The sequence below is a fragment of the Orycteropus afer genome, unplaced genomic scaffold, assembly GCF_000298275.1.
Source record: "Orycteropus afer afer isolate SDZICR_OR568_19922 unplaced genomic scaffold, OryAfe1.0 scaffold00168, whole genome shotgun sequence".
NCBI lineage: Eukaryota > Metazoa > Chordata > Mammalia > Tubulidentata > Orycteropodidae > Orycteropus > Orycteropus afer.
The window spans coordinates 6,695,998-6,720,474 of record NW_006921755.1 but is presented as its reverse complement, the minus strand read 5'-3'; the positions used below and the strand labels follow the sequence as shown (position 1 = coordinate 6,720,474).

Below are 24,477 nucleotides of genomic sequence, written 5' to 3'. Positions count from 1 at the left end.
AAATTAATAATTGGTTTTTCCATGTACTTAAAAAATATTGATGGTATCTGAATTGGGATTGCATCGAATGTGTAGATTGCTTTGGGTAATATTGACATTTTCACAATATTCAGTATTCCTATCTATGAACAGGGAGCTCTGGTGGTGTAGTGCCTAAGGCATTTGTCAGCTAACCAGAAGGCTGGCAGTTCAAACCCATCAGCCACTCCTCGGAAGGAAGATTGGGCAATCTACTTCCTTAGAGATACCACCTCAGAAACCCAGGGAGGGGTCGCTGTGAGTCAAATCAACTCAACAGTAGTGAGTTAAGTTTTTTTTTTTTTTTAAGTTGGCTTTGCATATATGCCCTTTATTGTGTTGAGGATTTTCCCTTCTATCCCTATGTTGCTGAGAGTTCTGAACTGGAATGGTTGTTGGATTTTATCAAATACCTTTTCTGTGTTGATTGATATGATCATATGATTCTTTTCTTTAGTTTTGTTTATGTGGTGGATTACATTGATTGTTTTTCTGATGTTAAACCATCCTTGCAATCATTCTTGCATATGAATGATAATTTTTGAGTAGTGTATTACTCAGTTTCCACATATTTGATATATTGTTCCATGATCTTCTGTTACTGATTTCTAATTTTATAGCATTGTGATCTGAGAAGATGCTTTGTAGTATTTCAATGTTTTTTAATTTGTTAAGGCTTGTCTTGTATCCTAACATATAGTCTATTCTGGAGAATGATCCACGTGCACTGGAGAAGAATGTATATTGTGCTTTTGTTGGGTGGAGTGCTCTGTGTATGTCTATGAGGTCGTTGGTTGATTGTGTTATTGAGTTCTTCGGTATCTTTGTTGAGTTTTGTTCTAGTTGTTCTGTTCCTCCTTGAAAGTGAAGTGTTAAAGTCTTCTACTACTGTTGTAGAGTTGTCTGTTTTTCCTTTCAATTTAGTTAATATTTGCTTTATGTATTTTGGGGCACTTTCATTGGGTGCATAGATATTAATTATGATGCTGTCTTTTTGGTCAAGCGTTTATTTTCTATAAATTATCCTCTCAGCATTGCTTTTGCTGTATCACAAAGATTTTGGTATGTTGTGTTTCCAATCTCATTTGATTAAGGGGATTATTTTATTTAATCTTTCATTTATTCTATGACCCAGTAGTTTTTAAGCAGGCTATTTTTCAGTACCATATGTCTGATTTTTTTTCTTGATCTTCTAATTTCAATAGAAGTTGTTGACTTCTAATTTCATAGCATTATGATCTGAGAAGAGGCTTTATAATATTTCAGTGTTTTTAAATTTATTGAGGCTTGCTTTGTGGCTTAACATATAGTCTATTCTGGAGAATGTTCCATGTACGCTGGAAAGGATGTATATTGTGCTGTTTTGAGGTGGAGTGTTCTGTGTTCTGTATATAACTATGAAATATAGTTGATTGATTGTGTTGTTTAGATCTAATGTACGTTTGTTGAGTTTCTTTCTAGTTGTCTGTCCCTTATCAAAGGTGATGCATTAAAGTCTTCTCCTGTTATTGTGGAGTTATCTATATCTCTTTTCAACTAATGAAAAGAGTTGGATTTATATATTTTAGGACTCTTTCATTTGATGTTTATATTTTTTTATGGTGATGTCTTCTTTTGGGATTGGCCTTTTAATCATTATGTAATTACTTTCCTTGTCTTTTTCTGCTGGTTTTTCCCTCAAAATCTATTTTACAAGGAATTAGTACTGACACTCCTGCTCCTTTTTGGTGTCAGTTGCTTGATACAGATTTTTCCATTCTTTTATTTCTTTGTGTGTGTTTGTATCTAAAGTGTGTCTCTTGTAGACAGCATATTAATTCTGCTACCTTCTGTCTCTTGACTGGTGTATGTAATTCATTTGTTTTCAGTGTAATGATTGATAGATAGGAATTTACACATTTTGCTGTTTTTCTGTGCAGGTGTTTGTTTTTGTGGTGTTTGATGGTATCTTTGTTCCATGTATTTTTGTGTGCTAAGTTCATATTGGGAGCTCTGGTAGCATAGTGGCTAAGAAACTTGCCTGCTAACCAGACGGCTGGCGGTTCAAACCCACCAGCCACTTCTCGGAAGGAAGGTTGGGCAATCCTACTTCCATAGTGATACTGCCTCGGAAACCCAAGGAGGGGTCGCTATGAGTCGAGTTTGACTTGCCGGCACATAACAACAACAACAACAACAACAACAAGTTCATATTAGGAGTTCTGGAGGCATAATGCCTAAGGCATTTGACTGCTAACCAGAAGGCTGGTGGTTCAAACCCACCAGATACTTCTCAGAAGGAAGATTGAGCAATCTACTTCCATAGAGATACTGCCTCAGAAACCCAAGGAGCGGTCACTGTGAGTCAGAATCAATTCAACAGCAGTGAGTTTGGTTTGGTTTGATATGAGTTCATATTGTTTAGTATTTTCTTATCATTTCCTTCATTGTGGTTGTTTTAGTGTTTACTGAGACTTTTTTTTTTTCATGGTTTTTCTTTTTTAATGTTCTTTGAGGTTAGCTTGTAATTTATTATTATCTTCCTAAGCTTAAAACTGTCTGTTTTATCTTGATATCATCTTGACTTCCTCTCCATTTGCAAGTTTTGTAACTATACCATTTATTCCCTCTTGCACCTCTCTGATAATCAATCACCAGTGTGGGCACTGGTGCACTCCTGCATGAGAGGAGCTGGTTATCTGGTTCCTGATCTGATCAGAACACTGCTTGCAATAATTTAAAATGGTCATGCTGTGCTGGTTGGCTGTTAACTACCCTGTTTTGCTTTGTAGTTGTCATCATTTATAAATTGACATATTAGGTTCCCTGTTTTCAGTATTGTAGTTTTATTTTATTTTTGAAACTTGTATATCTGGATTGACTTCCAGATGATGTTGTTTTGTGTTTTAATCCTAATTGTTGTCTGCTATTCTTGGTTCTCTGAGAGCTCCCTTGTAAAGTTGGTCTGGTTTTTACAAATTCCTCTAATTTCTATTTATCTGGAAATGCTATAATTTTGCTATCATATTTGAGAAGCAGTTTTGCTGGACATATAATTCTTGATTGATAATTCTTTTTTTCTTTCAGGGTTTAATATATGTCATCCCATTGCCTTCCCACATGCTTGGTTTCTGCCAAGAAATCAGAGCTTGTTGTTATTGGTTCTCTTTTTGTAGGTAATTTTTGTTTTTTACAAGTTGATTTCAGGATTCTTTCTTTGTCTTTGATTTTGGAGAGTTTGGTTATGATATATCTTGGTTATTTTCTTTTGGGGTCTATCCTGTTTGGGGTTTGTTGAGCTTCTTGATATCTTCTCATCTTTCATTATATTAAGGAAGTTTTCTTCCAACAAATCTTCATCAGTTTTCTTTGTATGTTTGTGTGTGTGTGTGTGTTTCTGGTCTGGAGTGCTGATCACATATAAGTTACTCTTCTTGATAGTGTCCTATGTAATTCCTCATCTTTCTTCTTTTTTAAAATTATTTTTTCCAATTGTTCCTCCAACAGATTAATCTTGAGACATTTGTCTTCAATTTTGCTAATTCTGTCTTCCATTGATTCATTTCTGCATCTCTGTCCTTCAAAACTTAAGATCATTTTCTGAATTTTTTTGTTAATCTTCTGGAATTCTGTTTGCTGCTTTTGTATGTTTTCTAATTTTCCATTTATTTTGTCAATTTGTCCTGTATTGTTTTACTGAATTCTTCTAAAGTTTTGTCTGTGTTTTCTTTAATTTTGTCTGTGGTTTCTTTTATCTCTTTTTTAAACTACTGAAAGGACTTATAAATTTTGTGAATTCCTCATCAGGTAGTTCTAATAGTATTTCTCCCTCTACAAGATTTTCTCACCCTGTATTTGGGTCACTCATTTAAGCCATCTTGTCCTGTTTTTTCATGTGATTTGAATTTGTCTGTAGTCTCTGAGACATTGTGTTGTTATTGTATTAATTTGTTTATCATATGTTGCTTTGCTTCATCCTGATTTTTTGTTGTTTTGTTTTAAAATATCTGGGCAACAGGGCAGGCCTGCTACTCTGGACATGAGTTTGGCACCACCTGTCTCTGGGTGGATTTGGTAGCAGGTGGAAGTGTGGATGTGAGTCTCCAATCACTGGTTATGCAGAACAGCTGAAGACAGGCTGAGTGGATTTGGCTACCTTTTCTCATGGATGCATTGGTGCTGAAGTAGATGGTGACACTCACCCAGTGTGTAGGGAGCAGATGTAGTGATTATGGCAGAGTAGGATCATTGGCTCCTGACTGCTAGGGAAAAAAATAGGAGAAATATAAAAGAAAAAGGTGAGGGAGAAGGAAGAGGAAAAAAAGAGGGAGCTAATAGGAAGACCTAAAAAGAAGTCAAAAAGAGAGTTAAAAAAAAAAGAGAGAAATAAAAATAAAAAGCAGCACAGTATTGGTACAAGTGCTAGCTGCTATACATATCTACAGTAGAAATGTGCCTCTTGTTGCATGGGAGCACACACTGCTGAACATAGAAGGTCACGGATGGATGCTGTTGAATGTGGAGTGGCAGGGGCAGGGAACCTGCTCTGCAGTATCAACATAAAAGTAGATAAAATAAAAGAAAGGAAGAGGAAAAATAGAAGGAACAGAAAATAAAGAAAAAAACAAAGTAGAGTAGGAGGGAGGCAAGAGCTAAGAAGAAGGGAAAAGAGAAAAAGGAAAAAAGAGAATAAAAATGGCACATTATTGGTGCAAAGGTTAGTTTCCAAACACAAGTTGCAACAAGATAAAGAGCTCACTTCACTAGAGTGTGCACCACCATTCAAGCAGGAGTGGCAGGAGTAGGCTTGCACTGCACAGGATCACACATTAAATGAGGGGGGGGGGCGGGGTTTGAGGGAGAATAAAGAAAAACAAGAAGAGGGAAAAGAAGGGAGAACTAAGAAGAAGGAAAAAGAGAAGAAAGAAAAAACAAAATAAAACAAAAAGAGCAGCGCAATATCAGTGAAGGTGCTAATAGCTAAACATGGCTGCAGTGGGAAAATAATGCTGCACAGGAGTGCACACTACCAACCAAGGAGAGGCATGGACAGGCACTGCTAGACATGAAGGGGACAGAGGGTAGGGCATCACCTCTGTGGGATCAAAAACGGTAAAAAGAGGAAAGAGAAAAGGAAGGAAAAAATTAAAAGAGGAAGGCTAAGAAGAAAAAAGAAATTAAAAGTGACACAGTACTGGCAGTGGGGGGTGGAGGTTTGACCAGCCACCTTGTAGGTGGGAGTCGAGGAGGCTACATGTCTCATAACCAGGAGGTTGAACAAAGTAAGGGGGGGAATTACACCTCTCCGATCATTGATCACCAGTGTGGGTTCTGCTGCAGTCCTAGGTGAGTGGAGCTGGTTAATTTTGATCAGAACATTGCTTGCAGTAATTTAAAATGGACATGCTGTGCTGGTTGGCTGTTCACTATATATGCCACCTTTTTTTTTTTTCTTTTTTTTTGCTGTTTTCATTCAATCTCTTCCTGTCATCAATATTTCATGTAGCTCTGGGTTCCTGGATTAACCTCCATATCTGTTTCACTTGGTTTCTCAAGTCTTTGTTGTAGAGGGTCTTGATACGTATCTGCCTCATCTGCCATTTTGGATACTCCTCTTAATTATTTAAATAGGCAGTTTAACTTTTCAGGCCTGCAGTGACAAAGTATAAGAATATAAGAAAAAGAGGAAAGCTGTCATCACTGTCTGCCAGTCAACCCACTTGTACAGAGTGAGGGCTTCTGGAATATTGGCATGCTGAGAGGAAGTAATATTATTCAGAAATATCTGGGCACTGACACTTTATTCTCCTCCCAAGAGAAAATGAGGCCTTGTTTTCATTCAATTTGATTCAAGAGCGAGACAAGTCAGATGTTTAGAAATATTCTAATAACTGCCAGTTTGTTGCTGGTGTAGTAATATAAACCTGAGTGTAAAAGGACAGAATTGTAGCCAGATTCAGCTTCACTCTCAACTCTGACAGGAAACTCCTCCCTGTCCAGAGGTTGTCACCAGGAGCAGCAACCTTATAGGGAACCTGTGTGTCAGAAAACACCCACAAGGATATGCTGTCTCTTCCTCCTCTCCATTTCCTGTGAGTTCTGTCACCTGTGTTAGGTTCATTGGAACCTGTGGCATGTGTGTATATGATCTCTTCCCACCAAGCAGTAACCCAGCTACAAGGGGCATTAAGTAAATGAATAAAGCATAAATTTTCAGATGTTATAATTTGCTAGTTCATCTTAAGCCACATAAATATCTTCAATGTATCCTTACAGTTATTATATTTAGTGGAAGCTCAGGAAATTATGTCCAAAATATATGTAGTGAAATTATGTCCAAAATATATATAGTGAGGTTATGAAAAATTGAAAACTTAGCCTGACCAAACATGACTTATTATTTGTTGTGTATGTGTCTGCACATGCTCTTAATCCCACAGGGATGGCTATCATGTTTCTGGAACTATCCTCAGAATTCATTACTAATTTGACTATTAACTCACTTTATAAATTATAAATAGAACTTTCCAACATATCCTTCAATGGAGCTTTTGTTTTAGAAAAGTTAATGCTGTATGTGTTTGAAAACCTTTGGTTCGATTTACTTTGCAACTTTGCCAAGAAAATATTCTATCAACTCACCTTTCACTTTATCTCTCTGAGATAATTAATATGTAAGTTATTATTTTTTAGACTTAAAACTATTCCAACATGGCTGTTCTTGGACTCTTCTCTCTGCTGGTTCTGCAAAGTATGGCTTTCGGGGCCACTTTGCCTGATGAAACCATTGCTGAGTTGTCAGTGAATATGTATAACCATCTTCGAGCAACTGGGGAAGATGAAAATATTCTCTTCTCTCCATTGAGCATTGCTCTTGCAATGGGAATGATGCAACTTGGGGCCCAAGGGTCCACCCTGAAAGAAATCCGTCATTCAATGGGCTATGCTAACCTGAAAAGTGGTAAGTAGGTTTAAGTTTGATTTCTCAAGGTTATTTTATTTAAACTTTAACTCAGTTTTATGAGTGTCTCATACCAGAGGCAGCAATACTTGCTTATGATAAGAAAATGATCTTGAGATGGTAGGGCTAAGTGAAGGGATTAGAAAACCTAAGAATGATAGCAATTCCCTCTGGGAGCTCTGGTAACATAGTGGCTAAGACACTTGCCTGCTAACCAGATGGCTGGCGGTTCAAACCCACCAGCCACTCCTCGGAAGGAAGGTATGAGTCGGGTTTGACTCAACGGCACATAACAACAACAACAATGCCTTAGGCATGTGACTGCTAACCAGAAGGCTGGCAGTTAAAACCCACCAGCCACTCCTCAGAAGGAAGGTTGGGCAATCTACTTCTGTAGTGATACTGCCTTGGAAATCCAAGGAGGGGTTGCTATGAGTCAGATCTGACTCCATGGCAGTGGGTTTGGTTTTTTAGTTTATCCCTGGCTGAATGAATCTAAGGAAATTACTTCTTTTTTAATTTAAATGAACTCCATTGTGACAAATAAAAGCAACAATGGTTCCTACCCTCACAGAGTTTCTAATCTAGAGGGAGAGGCCTGTATTAATCAGTTAGCACATGCATAACTGAGGAATTAGAACTATAATAAATGCTGTAAGAAAAAGCAACTTGTTTCTCTAAGATCAAAAATTTTTGCTTAAATTCGACTGTACCCTCTTTGTTCAAACAGAAACAAAACAAAACAAAAAAGGGGGACCTCTAGTGGCATAGTGCCTATGGCATTTGACTGCTAACCAGAAGGCTGGCGATTCAAACCCACCAGTCACTCCTCGGAAGGAAGGTTGGGCAATCTACTTCCGTAATGATACCACCTTGGAATCCCAAAGTGTGGTCGCTATGAGTCAGATTCAGTAATTCGGAAAATGTTTTATTAGTATTGAAAGTTATGCATTTGGGAAATTTTCAGACTAAAAACTGTTTGGTAATTACTTTGCCATGATACATGATTTCTGTCTTAGTGCCTTTGATATACATGTGAATGGACTCATTGAACATTTAAGAACTAAAACAATTTCTAATAACTTTATATTATAAAGTAAAATAAAATACAAATACAATGAGAGTGAAATTTACAGGAATATTTTTATTTTTAAACTAGATAATTAAACTGATAATGATAAAAGAACACGGATATAATGAAAGTAATTTGAGTACTTTGAAGGAAAATAACAATCAAAAAAACTATCTACTTTGTAGATTGTAGCAAGATAACAATTAAAATTAAAAATAGTATGAGTTGGTATAACTAAGCTGCAAAATGTTCATTTGAACTTCTAGATATAGGACAGATATTGGGATCTCCTTACCAGGGTAATGTGGGAATAAGCTTTATTCTTTTCCCTTTGGCCTCTCTCCTGTTGATCTCTCTTAAAATATAATTGTATACTCTGTTGTAATGTTCTTTAATTCACCTTGATCTTACACCATTTTTGTTTCAGTAATGTACTTACCTTTTCTCATCTTGCAGGTGAAGAATTTTCTTTCTTGAAAGATTTTTCTAACATGGTAACTGCTGAAGAGAGCCAGTATGTGATGAAAATTGCCAATTCCCTCTTTGTACAAAATGGATTTCATGTCAATGATGAGTTTTTGCAACTGATGACAAAATACTTTAATGCAGAAGTAAATTATGTGGATTTCAGTCAAAATATAGCTGTGGCCAGCTACATCAATAAATGGGTGGAGAACAACACAAATAGTATGTCTTTTGGCTCCTTTCTTTCTCTAATAATTTAGTTTTAACTCCAGAATTATTTGTCCCATCACCTTCATTTGTGTGTTGCTTAGTAGATAGCATTTAGTTGGGTACATGACAGTTATTTAGTATGAATAACGATATATTTTAGAAGCATCTTTTATGAATAAGCATTTGAGAAGGAAGTTAAATCATTTGGCATGTATATGATTTGGCACTTATAAATTAATAAATTGATTTCCTATAAATTGTAACTTTGAACTACTGTATAGAATTTTGCTTGAGCTATTTAATAAATTAGATACTAGAACAGCAGGTAGCAGCTCTCTCAACAATATAATTAAAATAAAATACCTTCAAAATGAATCAGCCCATTTTAAGCAAAAGTAAGAAGAGGAAATGTAGAGATGTATTTATCTTAAATTTTATTTGTAATTCATATTTTTAAAATGTATTTCCAGTTTCTAAATGCTTCATTTTTCGTAATTGTATTTTCCAATTTTACCAACAATGCAATTGAAATTAGAATCTCACAAATGAGGCTAAATTGAGAGTAGATTATTTTAGCTTCTCATTAAGTTCTTGTATTTTCAAATCCCCAAATAATGTTAATTTAATACATTTTATGATAGAAAAAAAACTGATCAGTTATGCTCTGTCCAATTATCCTCAAAATGTTCGGGGACCTTGTGTCTTACAAAGTGCTGTGATTAATAAAATGAGAGAATATGGAGCAAATTTTGGTCCTATGTTTTTCAACTCTAAGATTAAAATGTAGGGTAAACAAAACTTAGATTTATTTTTAGACTAATAATCCACTGGAAATAAATTATTAAAAGCTGGTTGTTTCCAAAGTCTTTTACACACGTTTAGCTAACTATTGTTGTTGTTGTTAAGTGCCGTCGATTCGTTTCCGACTCATAGCGACCCCATGCACGGCAGAACAAAACACTGCCCGATCCTGCGCCAGCCCCACAATCCCCGCTATACTTGATCCCATCATCGCAGCCACCGTATCAATCCATCTCGTTGAAGGCCTCCCCCCTTTCGCTATATATATATATATATATATATAGCTAACTATAGAGATCCAATTTCTTTCAAAATAGATTCAGAAAGAGAATTTCAAAAGATAGAAAGGATGCATCGTGTATTAACTTGGCTTTCACTCATCTATTTCCATGTACTCAAAAGTAGTTTGTTTGTGATATTGGGTGGAAAGATTTCCAATTTACATAGGAAAAAAGTTTGCATTGGATCACATTTTGATAATATTTAGAAACATTTATTGAGTGCTGTAGTGGACAAGGCATTTGGCTGCTAACCAGAAGGTCAGCAGTTCAAACCCACCAGCTGCTCCATGGAAGGAAAATGGGGAGATCTACTTCCATAAAGATTTACAGCCTCAGAAGCCCGACGGGGTTGCTATGAATCGGAATTGACTTGATGGCAGTGAGTTTGGGTTTTTTAATATACCCTGTGTTAAGAGTTTTACATGTATCATACCAAATAAAAAGCAATGAAGTCTGAAATTCCATGTTGTGTATGGTTCTGTAGTTTGCACAAAAGTGTCAGGGTGCTGCTAGTGTTAGCATTATTTTATGTGGTTTAGGCATTTGGGGTGCCCTTAATATTTAACATACACACACACATAAAACCTTCTAACAAAATTACTTTTTTATTTGACAATATGATACCTTTTATTTATCATTGTAAATTCAGCAGGGACATGCATTTTTGTCTGGACCACCCTATCTGATGGTAAGCTTTTGGTCACTCTTCACCTTCCAATTGAATGTAAATTTTTTTATCTGCTCATTTTTCCCTGGGTAGATCTGTTGAAAGATTTGGTATCCCCAAGGGATTTTGATGCTGTCACTCATCTGGCCCTTATCAATGCTGTCTACTTCAAGGGGAACTGGAAGTCACAGTTTAGACCTGAAAACACCAGAACCTTTTCTTTCACAAAAGATGATGAAAGTGAAGTCCAGATTCCAATGATGTATCAACAAGGGGAATTTTATTATGGTAAGAAATCTTAGCTTTATTTTCCTTTTTTGCAGTATAGTAACAAATTTCTAAGAAAGAGCATGAAATATTCATTACTCAAACTGCTTGTCAGTCTAGTGTGGGCTACAATTAAATTTCCTTGGCTCCATTTTCAAAGGCGTTTAATTAGATTCTGAGTGAATAGTATATGCATTTATACTTTCCCAGCATGTATCATAAATCTATAAAGTTGATCACACCTACAAAGTGGTTTTATTTATGATAAAATACCTGACATTGTATAAGAATGTCTTTCATTTTTGTATGAGTTGCAGTGGACCATATGTTCCATCATGCACTTCATTTGATCTCCTCACCACTATTTAATTTACTAAAATTCTTCTATTACAAGGGCTTTTTTTTTTCCTTAAAATTTTACTTTCAGATTTGTGTATGTATGGCCAGTCATAATTATTCGTTCATAGTTTCATTTACTTAGCCTCTATAATTTTTGATACAACCCAATATTTTTGGCATTATTTCTAAAGATTTTTCAGATATTTATGCATTATTTCTTCCTATAAATAGTTTTTTAAAAATAATTTGTAAGCAGAAATATAACTTTAAGCCAATATATGTTACAAGTAATTGTTCTATTTATTATAAAATGCAAAGACTGCAATCATAGTAAGAAAGTTAAAAAAGAAAGAAAGAAAAATAGAACCAAAATGTTTAATCTGATGTCTAAAGGAAATCAATCAGTTATATGAAAATATTTATTAGAAAAACATTACATTTATTTTTAAAATGGGAAAACTTTAAAGTAGTGACAGAATCATTGGTTTTAAAGACTTCTTTAATTTTTGTGTTTATAAAAGCCTCATTTGTAGGTCAAGTTCTCTAATTGACCTAATTACCTAATTTGGATGTCTGAATAATCACAGATACACCAGATAACTATTGTTGAAGGTTTAGATTTCATTTTGGTTATGTAGACTTGGCCTCAAAAATTATAGTTGTGGTAATTATGTAGTATCAGATACTGCGGGATCAATTTTCTCTTAGAAATCAGGTGGGTAAATGTGACTTACATCCAACCTGGAGCCAAGGCTTTCTTTTTCTAATTAGGACACTTTCTTGTTTCTAATAATATCCATGTCAGTATATATCCATTTGAATTTAATCATGTAAAGATGAAAAGCAAGACTAGAGAACATGCACTACAAATGGGAAATAATTCTAGGAATTCTCATGTAAAAAAAAGTTCTGCAAGACTAAGGATTCACTTGAATTTCAGGACCTATTTACAAATAAACTCTCTTTTTCTTAGATGCCTGAATTTCTCATGTTCTTTACACTATTTTGGACAAGTTATACTTACTAAACTCTCTGCCATCAAGTTGGTTCCAACTCATAGCAACCCCTCCTTGGGTTTCCAAGTCAGGATCTCTACAGAAGTAGATAGGCCAGCCTTCTGGTTAGTAGTTAGATGCATTAGACACTATGCCACCAGAGCTCCTTAACAAATTTAATTTTTTTTTTCTTTCTCAGCTTTGATGTGAGTTTTTGTGGTCTTCTTTTTCCTTTTTAGGGGAATTTAGTGATGGTTCCAATGAAGCTGGTGGTATCTACCAAGTCCTAGAAATACCATATGAGGGAGATGAGATAAGTATGATGCTGGTACTGTCCAGACAGGAGGTCCCACTGGCTACCCTGGAACCATTGGTCAAATCACAACTGATTGAAGACTGGGCAAACTCAGTGAAGAAACAAAAAGTAGAAGTGTACCTGCCCAGGTGAGAAGTGCCCATGTGACTCCCTCTTAGACCATGTATATGTGTGGGGGATAACAGTGAAGGTTCTAACCCAGAAAAAACTCTTGCCACAGTTTTTGAATTTTAAATCTTACACTACTCTCATCTTCCTCCTCTTCTTCTTTCATCTTCTTGTTCTCTTTCCCCTTCCTCCTCCTTTTCCATTTCTTCTTTTACTTCTTCTTCTTTAAGTATTTTTTCATTCCCATGCAATCCTGCCCAGAAATACTTCTTCACTTATTGATTCATTCAGTAGTACTTACCAAGGCCTACTTTTATGTTAATATTATTATTTTTATTTTAGATGATTTTTCAGTAGATTGCCTCTGAATATTATTTGCATTGAAAGGCTTCTGTATATTTCATTAATATTTAAAGGTAGTAATGGCTGGAAAAGAAACAATCTGTGACATTTTCAAAGAACTGAAAGCAAGTCACTCTGCTAGATGCAGAAATGTAGAAACAACTCTGCTTAAAATCTTCCCTGTGACTGAAAGAATGAAATGCATGGAGAGTTTTAAAGTCCTGAGCAGCATTCACTTTCTCAACCCCATCTCTAGGCACTCAGTACATCAGTCATTTTGTAATGTTTACTATCCAAATGTGTCATCTACATTATGCCTCTGAGTCTCTATTCATGTCCTTGCTTTGTCCTAAAATGCTCTCCTCACATTTCTTTGCTAGATATTGTTTATTTAGCTTGCAGCATATAACTGTGACATCAGTTCTTCTACAAAGCCTCTATGAACTGCTCAGTGGACCAAGTGACCCTCACATATGCCTCACTTACACACCTCCTTGTTATTACATATATTACCACCCCATAAAGCCATTGCCTTTTCATGAGGCTCTCTTCTCTTCTATAAGTTCTATGGTAGAAGTCCGTTTCCTCCCCTACAGAAAAAAACAAAAAACAAACCCACTGCCTTTGTGTAGATTCTGACTCTTAGTGACCCCCATTGGGTTTTGGAAGCAGTAAATCTCTACTGAAGTAAATTGCCCCATCTTCCTTCTGAGGAGGGGCTGGTGAGTTTGAACTGCCAACCTTCTGGTTAGCAGTCAAATGCCTTAGGCACTGCACCACCAGTGCTCCTTCTCACCCATAGAGATAAAAGAAGTAATTATGAAACTCAAATCTTACAGAGGATGTTTATTCTATCCCTTAAAAAATTTAAAACCTAGATGGGAGCTAGACCAGTTAACACTTAATCAATTACCATCAAGTTGATCCCAACTAATGACTTCCCCATTTATAACCATATTGAGCACATTTATGAACATAATGTATAAAGTTTAGGTTATTAAACAATACATACAAATAAGTAAATGAAATGGCTGTTTATGTAGATGTACAGTTCCAACACTCATTCCATATTAAGAAAACTATAAGGAGCTCTGGTAGCATAGCCTCGGAAACCCAAAGGGGGTTGCTATGAGTCAGAATCAACTCGAAGGCAGTAAGTTTAGTTTTTGTTTTTGGTATACAAGTCTATTTAATTAATATGAACATGAAAAGGTGATCAATAAAATATCAGTGTTAAAACTGAATTATTAGCTCATTAGCTCAATGCTTATTCCAGTTTGAGGAAGTGTCATTTAAAATTTACATTTAATCTCAAACCAACCAAACTGCTATCAAGTTGGATCTGACTCATAGCAACCCCTCCTTGGGTTTCTGAGGTGGTACCACTATAGAATAGATTGCCCACCTCTCTTCTGAGGAGTGGTTAGTGGGTTTAAACCTCCAGTCTTCTGGTTAGCAGTCAAATGCCTTAGGCACTGTGCCACCAGAGTTCATCTTACATTTAATATAAATGCATATTTTGAATATTTTTACCAACTTCTGCAGTCTGAAATTGACCAAACATAATCAAGGTGTGTTAATTATCACTGGTAATTGAAATGCAAAAGTTGGAAATAAAAAAGAATTACCAGTAGCTGGAAAATATCGCCTTGGTGATAGAAATAATGCTGGAGATCACATGATAGAATTTTACAAGACCAACAACTTATTCATTGCAAATACCTTTTTTCAACAACATATACAGTGGCTATACACATGGGCTTTACCAGATGGCATACACAAGAATCAGATAAACTAAATCTGTGCAAAGAGGTAATAGAGAAGCTCAGTATCTTCAGCTAACACAAGGCCAGGAGTGGATGATGAAACAAACCATTAACTGTTCATATCTAAGTACAAGCTGAAGCTGAAGGCAATTGAAGTCCACAAGAGCCAAAATAATGACCTTGATTATATCCCACCTGAATTTAGAGACCAACTGAAGAATGGATTTGATGCATTGAACACCAGTGAATGAAAACCAGAAAAATTGTAAGATGACATCAAGAACATCATACATGAAGAAAGCAAAATGTCATTAGAAAGACAGGAAAGGATGAAAAGACCAAAATGGATGTTAGAAGAGACTCTGAAACTTGAATGGAGAGTACCTAGAGCAAATGAAAGAAATGACAAGATAAAAGAGCTGAACAGAAGATTTCAAAGAGCAGCCTGAGAAGACAAAGTCAGTTATTATAACGAAATGTGCAAAGATCTGGAGTTAGAAAACCAAAAGGGAAGAACATGCTCGGCATTTATCAAGCTGAAAGAACTGCAGAAAAGATTAAGCCTTGAGTTATAGTATTGAAAGATTCTATGGGCAAAATATTGAATGAGACAGGAAACATCAGAAGAAGATGGAAGGAATACAGAGTCACTGTACCAAAAAGAATTGATCGGTGTTCATCCATTTCCGGAGGTGGCATGTGATCAAGAACCAATAATGTTGAAGGAAGAAGTTGAAGCTGCACTGAAGGAACTGGTGAAAAACAAGTCTCCTGAAATTGACAGAGTACCCATTGAGATGTTTCAACAAATGGATGCCATGCTGGAGGCTCTCACTCATCTATGCCGAGAAATTTGGAAGAAGAAATTTGGCCAACTGATTGGAAAGGATCTATATATGTACCCATTCTGGAGAAAGATGATCCCACAGAATGTGGAAATTATTGAACAGTATCATTAATACCACATACAAAATTTTGCCAAAGATAATTCAAAAATGGTTGCAGCAGTATATTGACAAAGAACTCCCAGAAATGCAAGCTGAATTCAGAAGAGGATGCAGAATGAGAGATATCCTTGCTGATGTCAGATGGATCTTGGCTGAAAGCAAAAAATACCAGAAAGATGTTTACTTGTATTTTATTCACTATGAAAAAGCATTCAACTGTGTGAATCATAACAGATTAGGGACAGCATTGAGAAGAATGGGAATTCCAGAACACTTAATTGGGCTCAGGAGGACCTGTACATAGATCAGGAGGCTGTCGTTCAAACAGATCAAGGGGATACTACATGGTTTAAAATCAGGAAAGGAGTGTGTCAGGGTTGTATCTTGTATCCTTACACTGTACTTATTCAATCTGTATGATGAGCAGATAATCCGAGTAGCTGGATGTAGTGTAGTAAATTACACAGTGTGGCTTTTCTGGCCATAAATCTTTATAAACTACATGGTGGAATTTGCTGTGAGCAACTGAGTAGCTCCTGATTGTTAAAGTTATCCACCTGAGGTATTTCTGTTGGGAGCAGCACAAAGTAGTTTTCTGGGAAGTTCGCTGTCTCTCAGGTGTGTAGAACTCTGATGTTGGGATTTGTTGGTTTGGGCCACTCTGCTAGGCCCAAAAGGAGCCCTCCTAGAGGCAGAACGAATCTCTCTGACTGTTGGCTGAGAAAGATGTGCTGCTTAGAAAAATGCACTCCTGAGAGATGTGAGAGAGACATGCTGCTGAGAAAGAGACATGAAAGGCATGCCCTATTGAGAGAGAGATGTGAGAGACATGCACTGCTGAGAAAGAGACACGAGAGACACGCACTGCTGAGAGAGCGATGTGCTACTGAGACTGCTGGCTGCTGAATGAGACGGCTGGCTGTGAGAGACTGAGTATATTTCTGAACTTGAATTGTAGCCTATTGCTTCTCTAATAAACCCCATAATGTGTGAGTTCTGTGTGGCCACTGCAGTGAATTATCAAACCCAACAGAGAGGGGGTGGGTGCTGCGAGTGGAACAGTTGGTGTCAGGGTTGGTGAAAGGGCTGGAGGGAGACAGCATGTCTGGTCTTGCAGAAATAGGCCTTGGGCTACTGATGGTAATACTGTCTTCCTCTTATTGTGGGGTTAGAAGAGGTCAGAAGATGTGGCCTCCCTGCCCCCTTTGGCACTGGACTACATGAAGAGGAATGAAGCATTGAAATTGGAGGAAGACTCATTAACAACATGTGATATGCAGATGACACAACCTTGGTTACTGAAAGTGAAGATGACTTGAAGCACTTACTGATGAAGATTTAAGACTACAGTCTGCAGTATGGATTACACCACAACATAAAGAAAATGGAAATCCTCACAGCTGGACCAAAAAGCAGCATCATGATAAATGGAGAAAAGATTGAAGTTATCAAAGATTTCATATTCCAATGGTTCCACAATCAACACCAATGGTAGCAGCAGTCAAGAAATCAGACGACGTATTGCACTGGGCTAATCTAATGCAAAAGACCTCTTTAAAGTGCTAGAGAGCAAAGATATCTCTTTAAAGACTAAGATGCACCTATCTCAAACCATGGAGTCTTCAATTGCCTTATATGCATGTGAAAGCTGGGCAATGAATAAGGAAGACCGAAAAAGAGTGGATACTTTTGAGTTGTGATATTGGCAGAGAATACCAAAAGTACCATGGACTGCCAGAAGAACGAACAAATCTGTCCTGGCAGAAGTGTGGTCGGAATGCTCCTTGGAAGTGAGAATTGCCAGAGTTTGTCTCGCCTACTTTGGTCATGTTATCAGAAGGAACATAAGACATATCCTTCTTCCCTGGCGAAGGATATCATGCTTGGAAAAGTCAGTGAAAAAGAGAAGGCCCTCAACAAGATGGATTGACATGGTGGCTGCAACAATGGGCTCAGGTACAGCAAGGATTGTGAGGCTGGTGCAGGACCAGGCAGTGTTTTGTTGTGTTGTACATGGGGTCACTGTGAGTCAGAGTCAACTTGACAACACCTAACAACAACAACATTTTCCCAAAGACTTGTCTGGTAGTATGCTTACATTGAAGGAGATGTATTTGGGAATGCCGACTTTCCAGCTAAAAAATATACATTAGATTTTGTTATATATTCATAACATGTAACCATACCAAATGTACAGTGGTACATTTCTTAGTCTACATACAAAAATTAAGGTAATCATAACCTAAATGATTGATTTTTAGGGGGTTGCTAAATTGTTTAACTTGTTTAACTTTCCATGACAATAATTTATGTAAAAATTGCAGTGAATTATCGAACCCAGCAGAGAGGGGGTGGGTGCTGTGGGAGGAACAGTTGGTGTGAGGGTTGGTGAAAGGGCTGGAGGGAGACAGCATGTCTGGCCTCGCAGGAATAGGCTTTGAGCTACTGGTGGTAATACTGTCATCCTCTTGTTGTGGGGTTAGAAAAGGTCAGAAGATGCAGCCTCCCTGCTCCCTTTGGCACTGGACTACATGAAGAAAATACAAGTCTATTCTTAAGGAGAGGTAGTCGGTGAATTACTAACAAATAAAGCCATGTTTTTGTTGTACGTGATAACTGACTTCTACATACTTAATATGCAAACAACTTAACTCTAAAAAAATTTACTTTTGAACATTAATGATTAAATTTAAATCACTGTCTAAATCAAACCTAAACTTCTAAAATATTTAGTTCATGTTAGCCCTTATCTAGTGATCTTTTGTCATTAAGTTTCTTTGCTTTCAGGTTATCGGGAATGCATTTTAATGATATGAGTATTCAGTACACTGTTAGTGTTCCTCTTATCAAATTACATGAATTAAGTACAACATACCCAAAAGCTTCATTTCTATATAGATACAAAGTTGTTTTGAAGTATTTTAATAGTATTCTAAATGAATGCTTAATAAGTATTACATATTCTAAATCAGCCATATTCACTAGAAAAATATGGCCTCCAGGTCCTGTCCACTGTGAAATTGAATGTGGCAACAGAAGAAAATTATATTTTAATTTTCTAAGAGATACTTTTCAATTATGAAATAGTTTAGCTTGCTTGCTCATATTCAAGCCTGTTATTAAACTAGGCATGGTTAATCACCATGTATCCATTTCTCCAGGAGTTCTATGAATTCTTCCTCTGCATGACTAATGCCTAGATTAAAAAAAAAAAAAAAAAAATAGAGTCGATTCCACTATGAATCAGAATTGACTCAATGGCACACAAGATACTAGAGGTTATACAGATAGCTTTAAAATGCTGTCATTAAATGGTATAGGGTTTTTTAGAGGGAAAAGGAGCAATTACATTTGTATTTTTGCTCTTTCCTCTGAATAATAAATCCCATAGGAATCAGATGCTGCATTGAAATTGTATTATTATCAAAAATGGAAGATTCTATTCAGACAGAAGATAAAATTGCTATACCTATGTGACATTTCCAAATCAAGTGAAATACCACATGGCTTATGCACAATTGTACATCTATACAATTTAAGTAAGATAACCAAATGTCTGTTCTTCCAATTGATCCCCAAGAACAAAATCATTTGGCTTATATACAGAGGGAAAAAAGAAATATATATGGAGCCCTGGTAGCACTGTGGTTAAAGCACTTGGCTGCTAACCAAAACATAAGCTATTCAAATCCACCAGCCACTCTGCGGGAATAAGATGTAGGAGTCTGCTTCCCTGAAGATTTACAGCCTTGGAAACTTCATGGGACAGTCAGTTGTTTCCTATGAGTCAGAATTGCCTTGGCAGTTGTGGGTTTAGTATCATCTCAGCAGCACATTAGAACAATGTTTGGCACAGAGTAAGCATGATACAAGTGTTATCTATGAATATTGTTAGTGTTTATTTTTCAGTGTACACTTTAAGTTCTAGTATTTATCTTAGGTTAATCCTATGGATAGATTTATATGTAATATTCTCTAATTAGGAGTTAAAAACTCTGCTTTATTCTTTTCATTATATACTCTTGCCTTTTAACCTTTACTGACAGGTATAAAGGAGATTTTTCTAAAATAAAAATGAAATATCTTAGTACTTGGACTGCAGATGTATCTAGCCACTGTCACTTTTTTAGTCTTAGATTTGTCATCTGTGATCAGAGTTCTGGAAATCAAAGGATATGCAGTGGTTCTCCATTTTGTAACCAAAAACCATCCTGCTATTTTGAAATGATTCTATTAATAAAACATCTCAGTTTCATGTTTCTAAAAGGAACATAAGACATCTAATTTTTTTTTTTTTTTTTTTGACATGAGTGCTTTTTATTAGATTTTTCTGCAAAGGTTTGATTAGTTTCTTAATTACTTATAAACTTTATAAATATCCTTATATTTCATAGATATTTGTTCTTTTTTAACATTTGCTCCATATATCTACTCTGTTTTCATGGTTCTACCCTGTATATACCTCTTTGACTTATTCAGATAGAAAGTTGCAAATGCATCATTGCCTTGTATGCCTTTATTAAAGCAGGCATGGCTTTTGGCTTAAAAGCATTTTTTTTTTTTTAATTCAGTAGATGGAATGTAAAATTTGCCTATAATATTATTTTATTTTTAGAATCTATTTTTAGAATTCTAGTAGTTAATAATAGGGGGCTTAGTAGTTTCTAGTAGTACTTTCTTAGTAGTAGTACTGTTGTTGTTGTTGTTGTTGTGCTGTCGAGTCTGACCTGACTCATAGCAACCCGTCTTTGGGTTTCTGAGGCAGTTATCACTATGAAAGTAGACTGCCCAACCGTCCTTCCAAGGAGTGGCTGGCAGGTTTGAACCACCAACCTCCTGGTTAGCAATTAAATGCCTTAGCACTATGCTACCAGAGCTCCCAGTAGTAGTACTAAGTACTACTTTCTTAGTAGTAGTTTCTTAGCACTGTCTAGTAGTTAATAGTAGAGTCAGAAAGACCCAGATTCAAATCCTCATTCTACTACTTTATCGCCTGTGTGATCAGGGCAAGTTGCCCAGGTTTTTTTAGCTCTGTTTCCTCTTCGGTAGAATAGAGTTAACAATATGTATCTTATAGAGTGGTTGGTATGATGAAGTGAGATACTAGACATAAAAGGATTTTCATTGCACCTGGGTCATTGTAAGCACTCGATATATGAGAAATGATAATGATTATTAATATTAATGTTAGTCTCTATTAAGAAGGAAAATTTAAAAGATGGATAATAGCTATTTTTCAATAGTTTGATAAGCGAAAAAGGACAAGGAACCGACAAATGGTGATTGCTTGCATCCTTTCTTCACCTTTGAGCAAAAAATCTTAGGGCCACCTACATTTTATTTCACTTCAGCAGATGTGGTATATCCTCTGTCAATACTACAAATATTAGAATGGATAAGGCATAGATTTGACTAATTTCTGGGTAAGGTTGTCGATTTTTTAGTTGCCAATGAGTTGACTCCAATTCATGACGATGTGATGTTTAACAGAATGAGAGTTGCCTGGTCCTGTGCAGCCTTCATGATCATTTGTTATATTTGAGTCTGTTGTTGTGATAATTATGTCAGCCTGTCTCATTGACAGTTTTTCTCATTTTTGGCAGCAGGAATTAAAACAGATATTTAACCAAGTTACTCCAACACTACAAAAATGCAAATATATGCCATTTTAATGTGTATGATAATTTAACAAGATAACATAACTACAATGTAATAAGTAATATTAATATTAGCTGCCCTGTGTTGCATGCCTTTTAGGTGCCAGCACAGTCCTAAAGCTTCTAGAAACTTCATTTAATCCTCCTAACAATACTGTGAAGTGGGATTATTTTTGCCATTTTTCCAAATGCCAAAACTGAGGTTCAGAAATTAAGAAACTTGCCCAAATTCACCTAGCTGAATTATTCATCCTCACCTGAGCAGCCACCCTCAAAAGTATGAAATAAACCAAGTTGACTTTAAGTAGTAAAATGAGTACCTTGCTAATATCTTCCTTCACTTTTCTGTGGAGGTAGATCAGGACATACACCTGAATTCAGATCCCTGCTCAGTCACTTATTACCTCTGTGACCTTGGTCATTTCATCTTTCTGTGTCTCAAGATTCTTCCTCTAGTAACTGTGGATAGTAATAATAGCTACCTCAAAGGGCTATAGTGATACTTAATCTACTTCTTATACTCTTAGAACAGTGCCTACTGTCTTGTAAGTGCCATCTAAGCAATCATTATCTTCTCATTCTTCTTAAACCAGGTATCAGAAATGATGCTATGTCACTTAGCTCTATAATAGATGTATCTCTTTAAAGAACACAACCCATTGTCTAAAACTTTATATTTATGATCTGTCTTGATCAGGAGGAGACAGCTTAGAAAAGGGAAGCATTTAGTTCTAATCAGTTGTTTTCACTTAAAAAAAAAAAAAATCTTTGCTTCCAAAAATATATATTTGTCGCTTAATGCAGTCATGTTTGGTCCATATCTTTCACTAAAGAAATAGACATATGATGTAGTCTGTCGGTTTGGGAAACATTCCACTTTAGTACCAATCTGCCTGTCTGTGGAAACCGTTTTTTCAAAGTAATATTCCATTTATGACTATTGTACTTACAGTTCCCATTTTCATTTAAGTTTTAAAAAGAATGTTTATTTCTTGTAACAAAAATGATTCACACCTATATATAATAATTCATGAGGTTCATTGGAATAAAAAATAAAAACTTTTATTGTTTTTAAAAAAAATCTCAACTTTATAAAAGTACATAGTTTTAAAGATGTAGTAGTCTGTAACTCACTTTCATTAACAGTTTTTCTGTGATATTACCACCTGAACATCCTTGTGTCCTTGAATTTAATATAACTATGCAGATGCATTTTTTAATGTGCTAGTTTTTATGTTTCCTTTCACTGAGTGCTAAAGCATTTGACTGCTAACCAGAAGGCTGGAGGTTCAAACCCACCAGCCACTCCTCAGAAGGAAGATTGGACAGTCTATTTCTGTAGAGATGCTGCCTCAGAAACCCAAGGAGGGGATCACTATGAGTCTAATTGACTCGATGGCAGTAAATTTGGTTTGTTTTTTGGTTCACTGAGTTACAGGGGATTTGAGAAGATGAATATGATCATTATACAGTAGAACACAACCCTGATTCAGCCCATTCTTTGGGGATAGCATACACCGACCAAGATACTAAGAAAAAAATAAAATACTCTGGGTAAATATATGATTAGTCATTGCTACCTTAAAAAAATCAAATATATTACTTACTAAGGAGCACTGGTGGCATAGTGGACAAGGCGTTTGCGTGCTAATCAGAAGGTCAGAGGTTCAAACCCAGAAGCTGCTCCATGGAAAGAAGATAGGAAAATCTACTTCGGTAAAAATTTACAGCCTCGGAAACCCAAGGGGCTCACTATAAGTTGGAATCAGCTTGATGGCCGTGAGTTTGGTTTTTTTTTGGACGTCAAGGGATTTTGAAAGCAGCTATTTATAAATCTCACATAATTGTAGAGTAATGATTCTAGATTTCAAAAATCATTCATTCCACCATATATTACTTTTGGTAAATGTGTTTGGTATCTATATCATATACTTTTCCTACTTCTGAATATAATTCCTATTTTGTTACATCATCTTCTTTCATGCCTCCTCTTTTTATAAGTACAATCAAATGCTACTTGCAGTCAAACAAAGGCCAGATTTAGCATAACTTACTGACTGTAAAACATATTTTTAAAGTCAACACATCTAACATTTATTCTTGTCCAGGGGATTGATATTTAAATTGCTGTAACTAAATATTTTACCCCCTACATGTTCCTTAGGTTCACAGTGGAACAGGAAATTGATTTAAAAGGTGTTTTGAAGGCTCTTGGAATAACTGAAGTTTTCATCAAAAATGCAAATTTGACAGCTCTGTCTGGTAAGATATAAGTACTAACTTTAAACAAAAAAGGTATTTCATAAAAGCTTCTTTTAATGATGACGTTGAATCTTCTATTTTCAATGTAATTTTGATATGAAATATAGTTCTCACTTACCAGGTAAATATAACAAGAAATATACTTAATTTATAAAAGGAAAACTGTACATATAGTTGTAACATCAGGTTTACATATTCTGGTCCTTGCCTTATGTTTGATAGTAAATTATATTCTCCAGAAGACTTGTCTTATACATATTTGTATAAGATGTATATACATCCCATCACATCCCATCTGGTACAATGCCTTATAGAATAGATAACAAATAAATGTATTGATTTAATATCTCAATATGTCCTGTTGTAATCAATCATATAGGAAGGAAACAAGGGAAGAGAGGATAAATGAGTACTTATGATGAGAACTGAACACTTTTTCAAATAAAGAGTTCCCAGTGAGATGATGTAAATATTTCCTTAATCTTCATAGAAATTGTTTGTTTTGGAGAAGTAGCTTCAAAATACATGGGACATTGGGGTGTTGAATAATTTACTTTAAGTGTACTAAGGAAAAAATCCAGTTGAATTATTTTATTCTAATATCCTAATAAGGTCAGGGTAAAAATCATAAAATATTAGTAACATTAATATATTTAAAGCATATAAAATGTTCTTGGAAGTACTTTTATGCAGTTGACCCAAAAAAATTTTTCATTAAAATAAGGTACCAGTGAGTTTAAGGATTAGTAAGCTTATGTAATGATTATTTTTTATCATTTTTGTAGAACAGGAAAAAGAAAATAGAATCTGTTTTCTGATGAGCTAAAGGAAGGTATATATTAAGACAAAAGAAACTCAACATGTAAGTGCTCCTTATATGCAATTTATTGATCCCAGTTCTCCATTTAAAGAGAGCTGAAGTGATAGCTTCTAAACCTAGAGTGTGAAGACCCATGGATTGGATTCAGGGACATTGGTGACACCTACCCTTAAATTACAAGTGCGTGTGTGTGTGTGTGTGTGT

The 24,477-nt window shown here is 35.8% G+C and overlaps 1 protein-coding gene across 1 annotated transcript in view; it reads left to right on the top strand.

Annotated features, from left to right (window-relative positions):
• Nucleotides 1-6,708: 6,708 nt before the first annotated feature.
• SERPINI1 (serpin family I member 1) overlaps nt 6,709-24,477 on the top strand; it is a 37,582-nt gene continuing 19,813 nt past the window's right edge. Inside the window, exons 1-5 of the mRNA XM_007946652.2 lie at nt 6,709-6,958; nt 8,487-8,717; nt 10,548-10,742; nt 12,295-12,499; nt 23,356-23,453. Coding sequence (XP_007944843.1) covers nt 6,709-6,958; nt 8,487-8,717; nt 10,548-10,742; nt 12,295-12,499; nt 23,356-23,453 — 979 coding nt within the window. The remainder of the gene's footprint in view (nt 6,959-8,486; nt 8,718-10,547; nt 10,743-12,294; nt 12,500-23,355; nt 23,454-24,477) is intronic.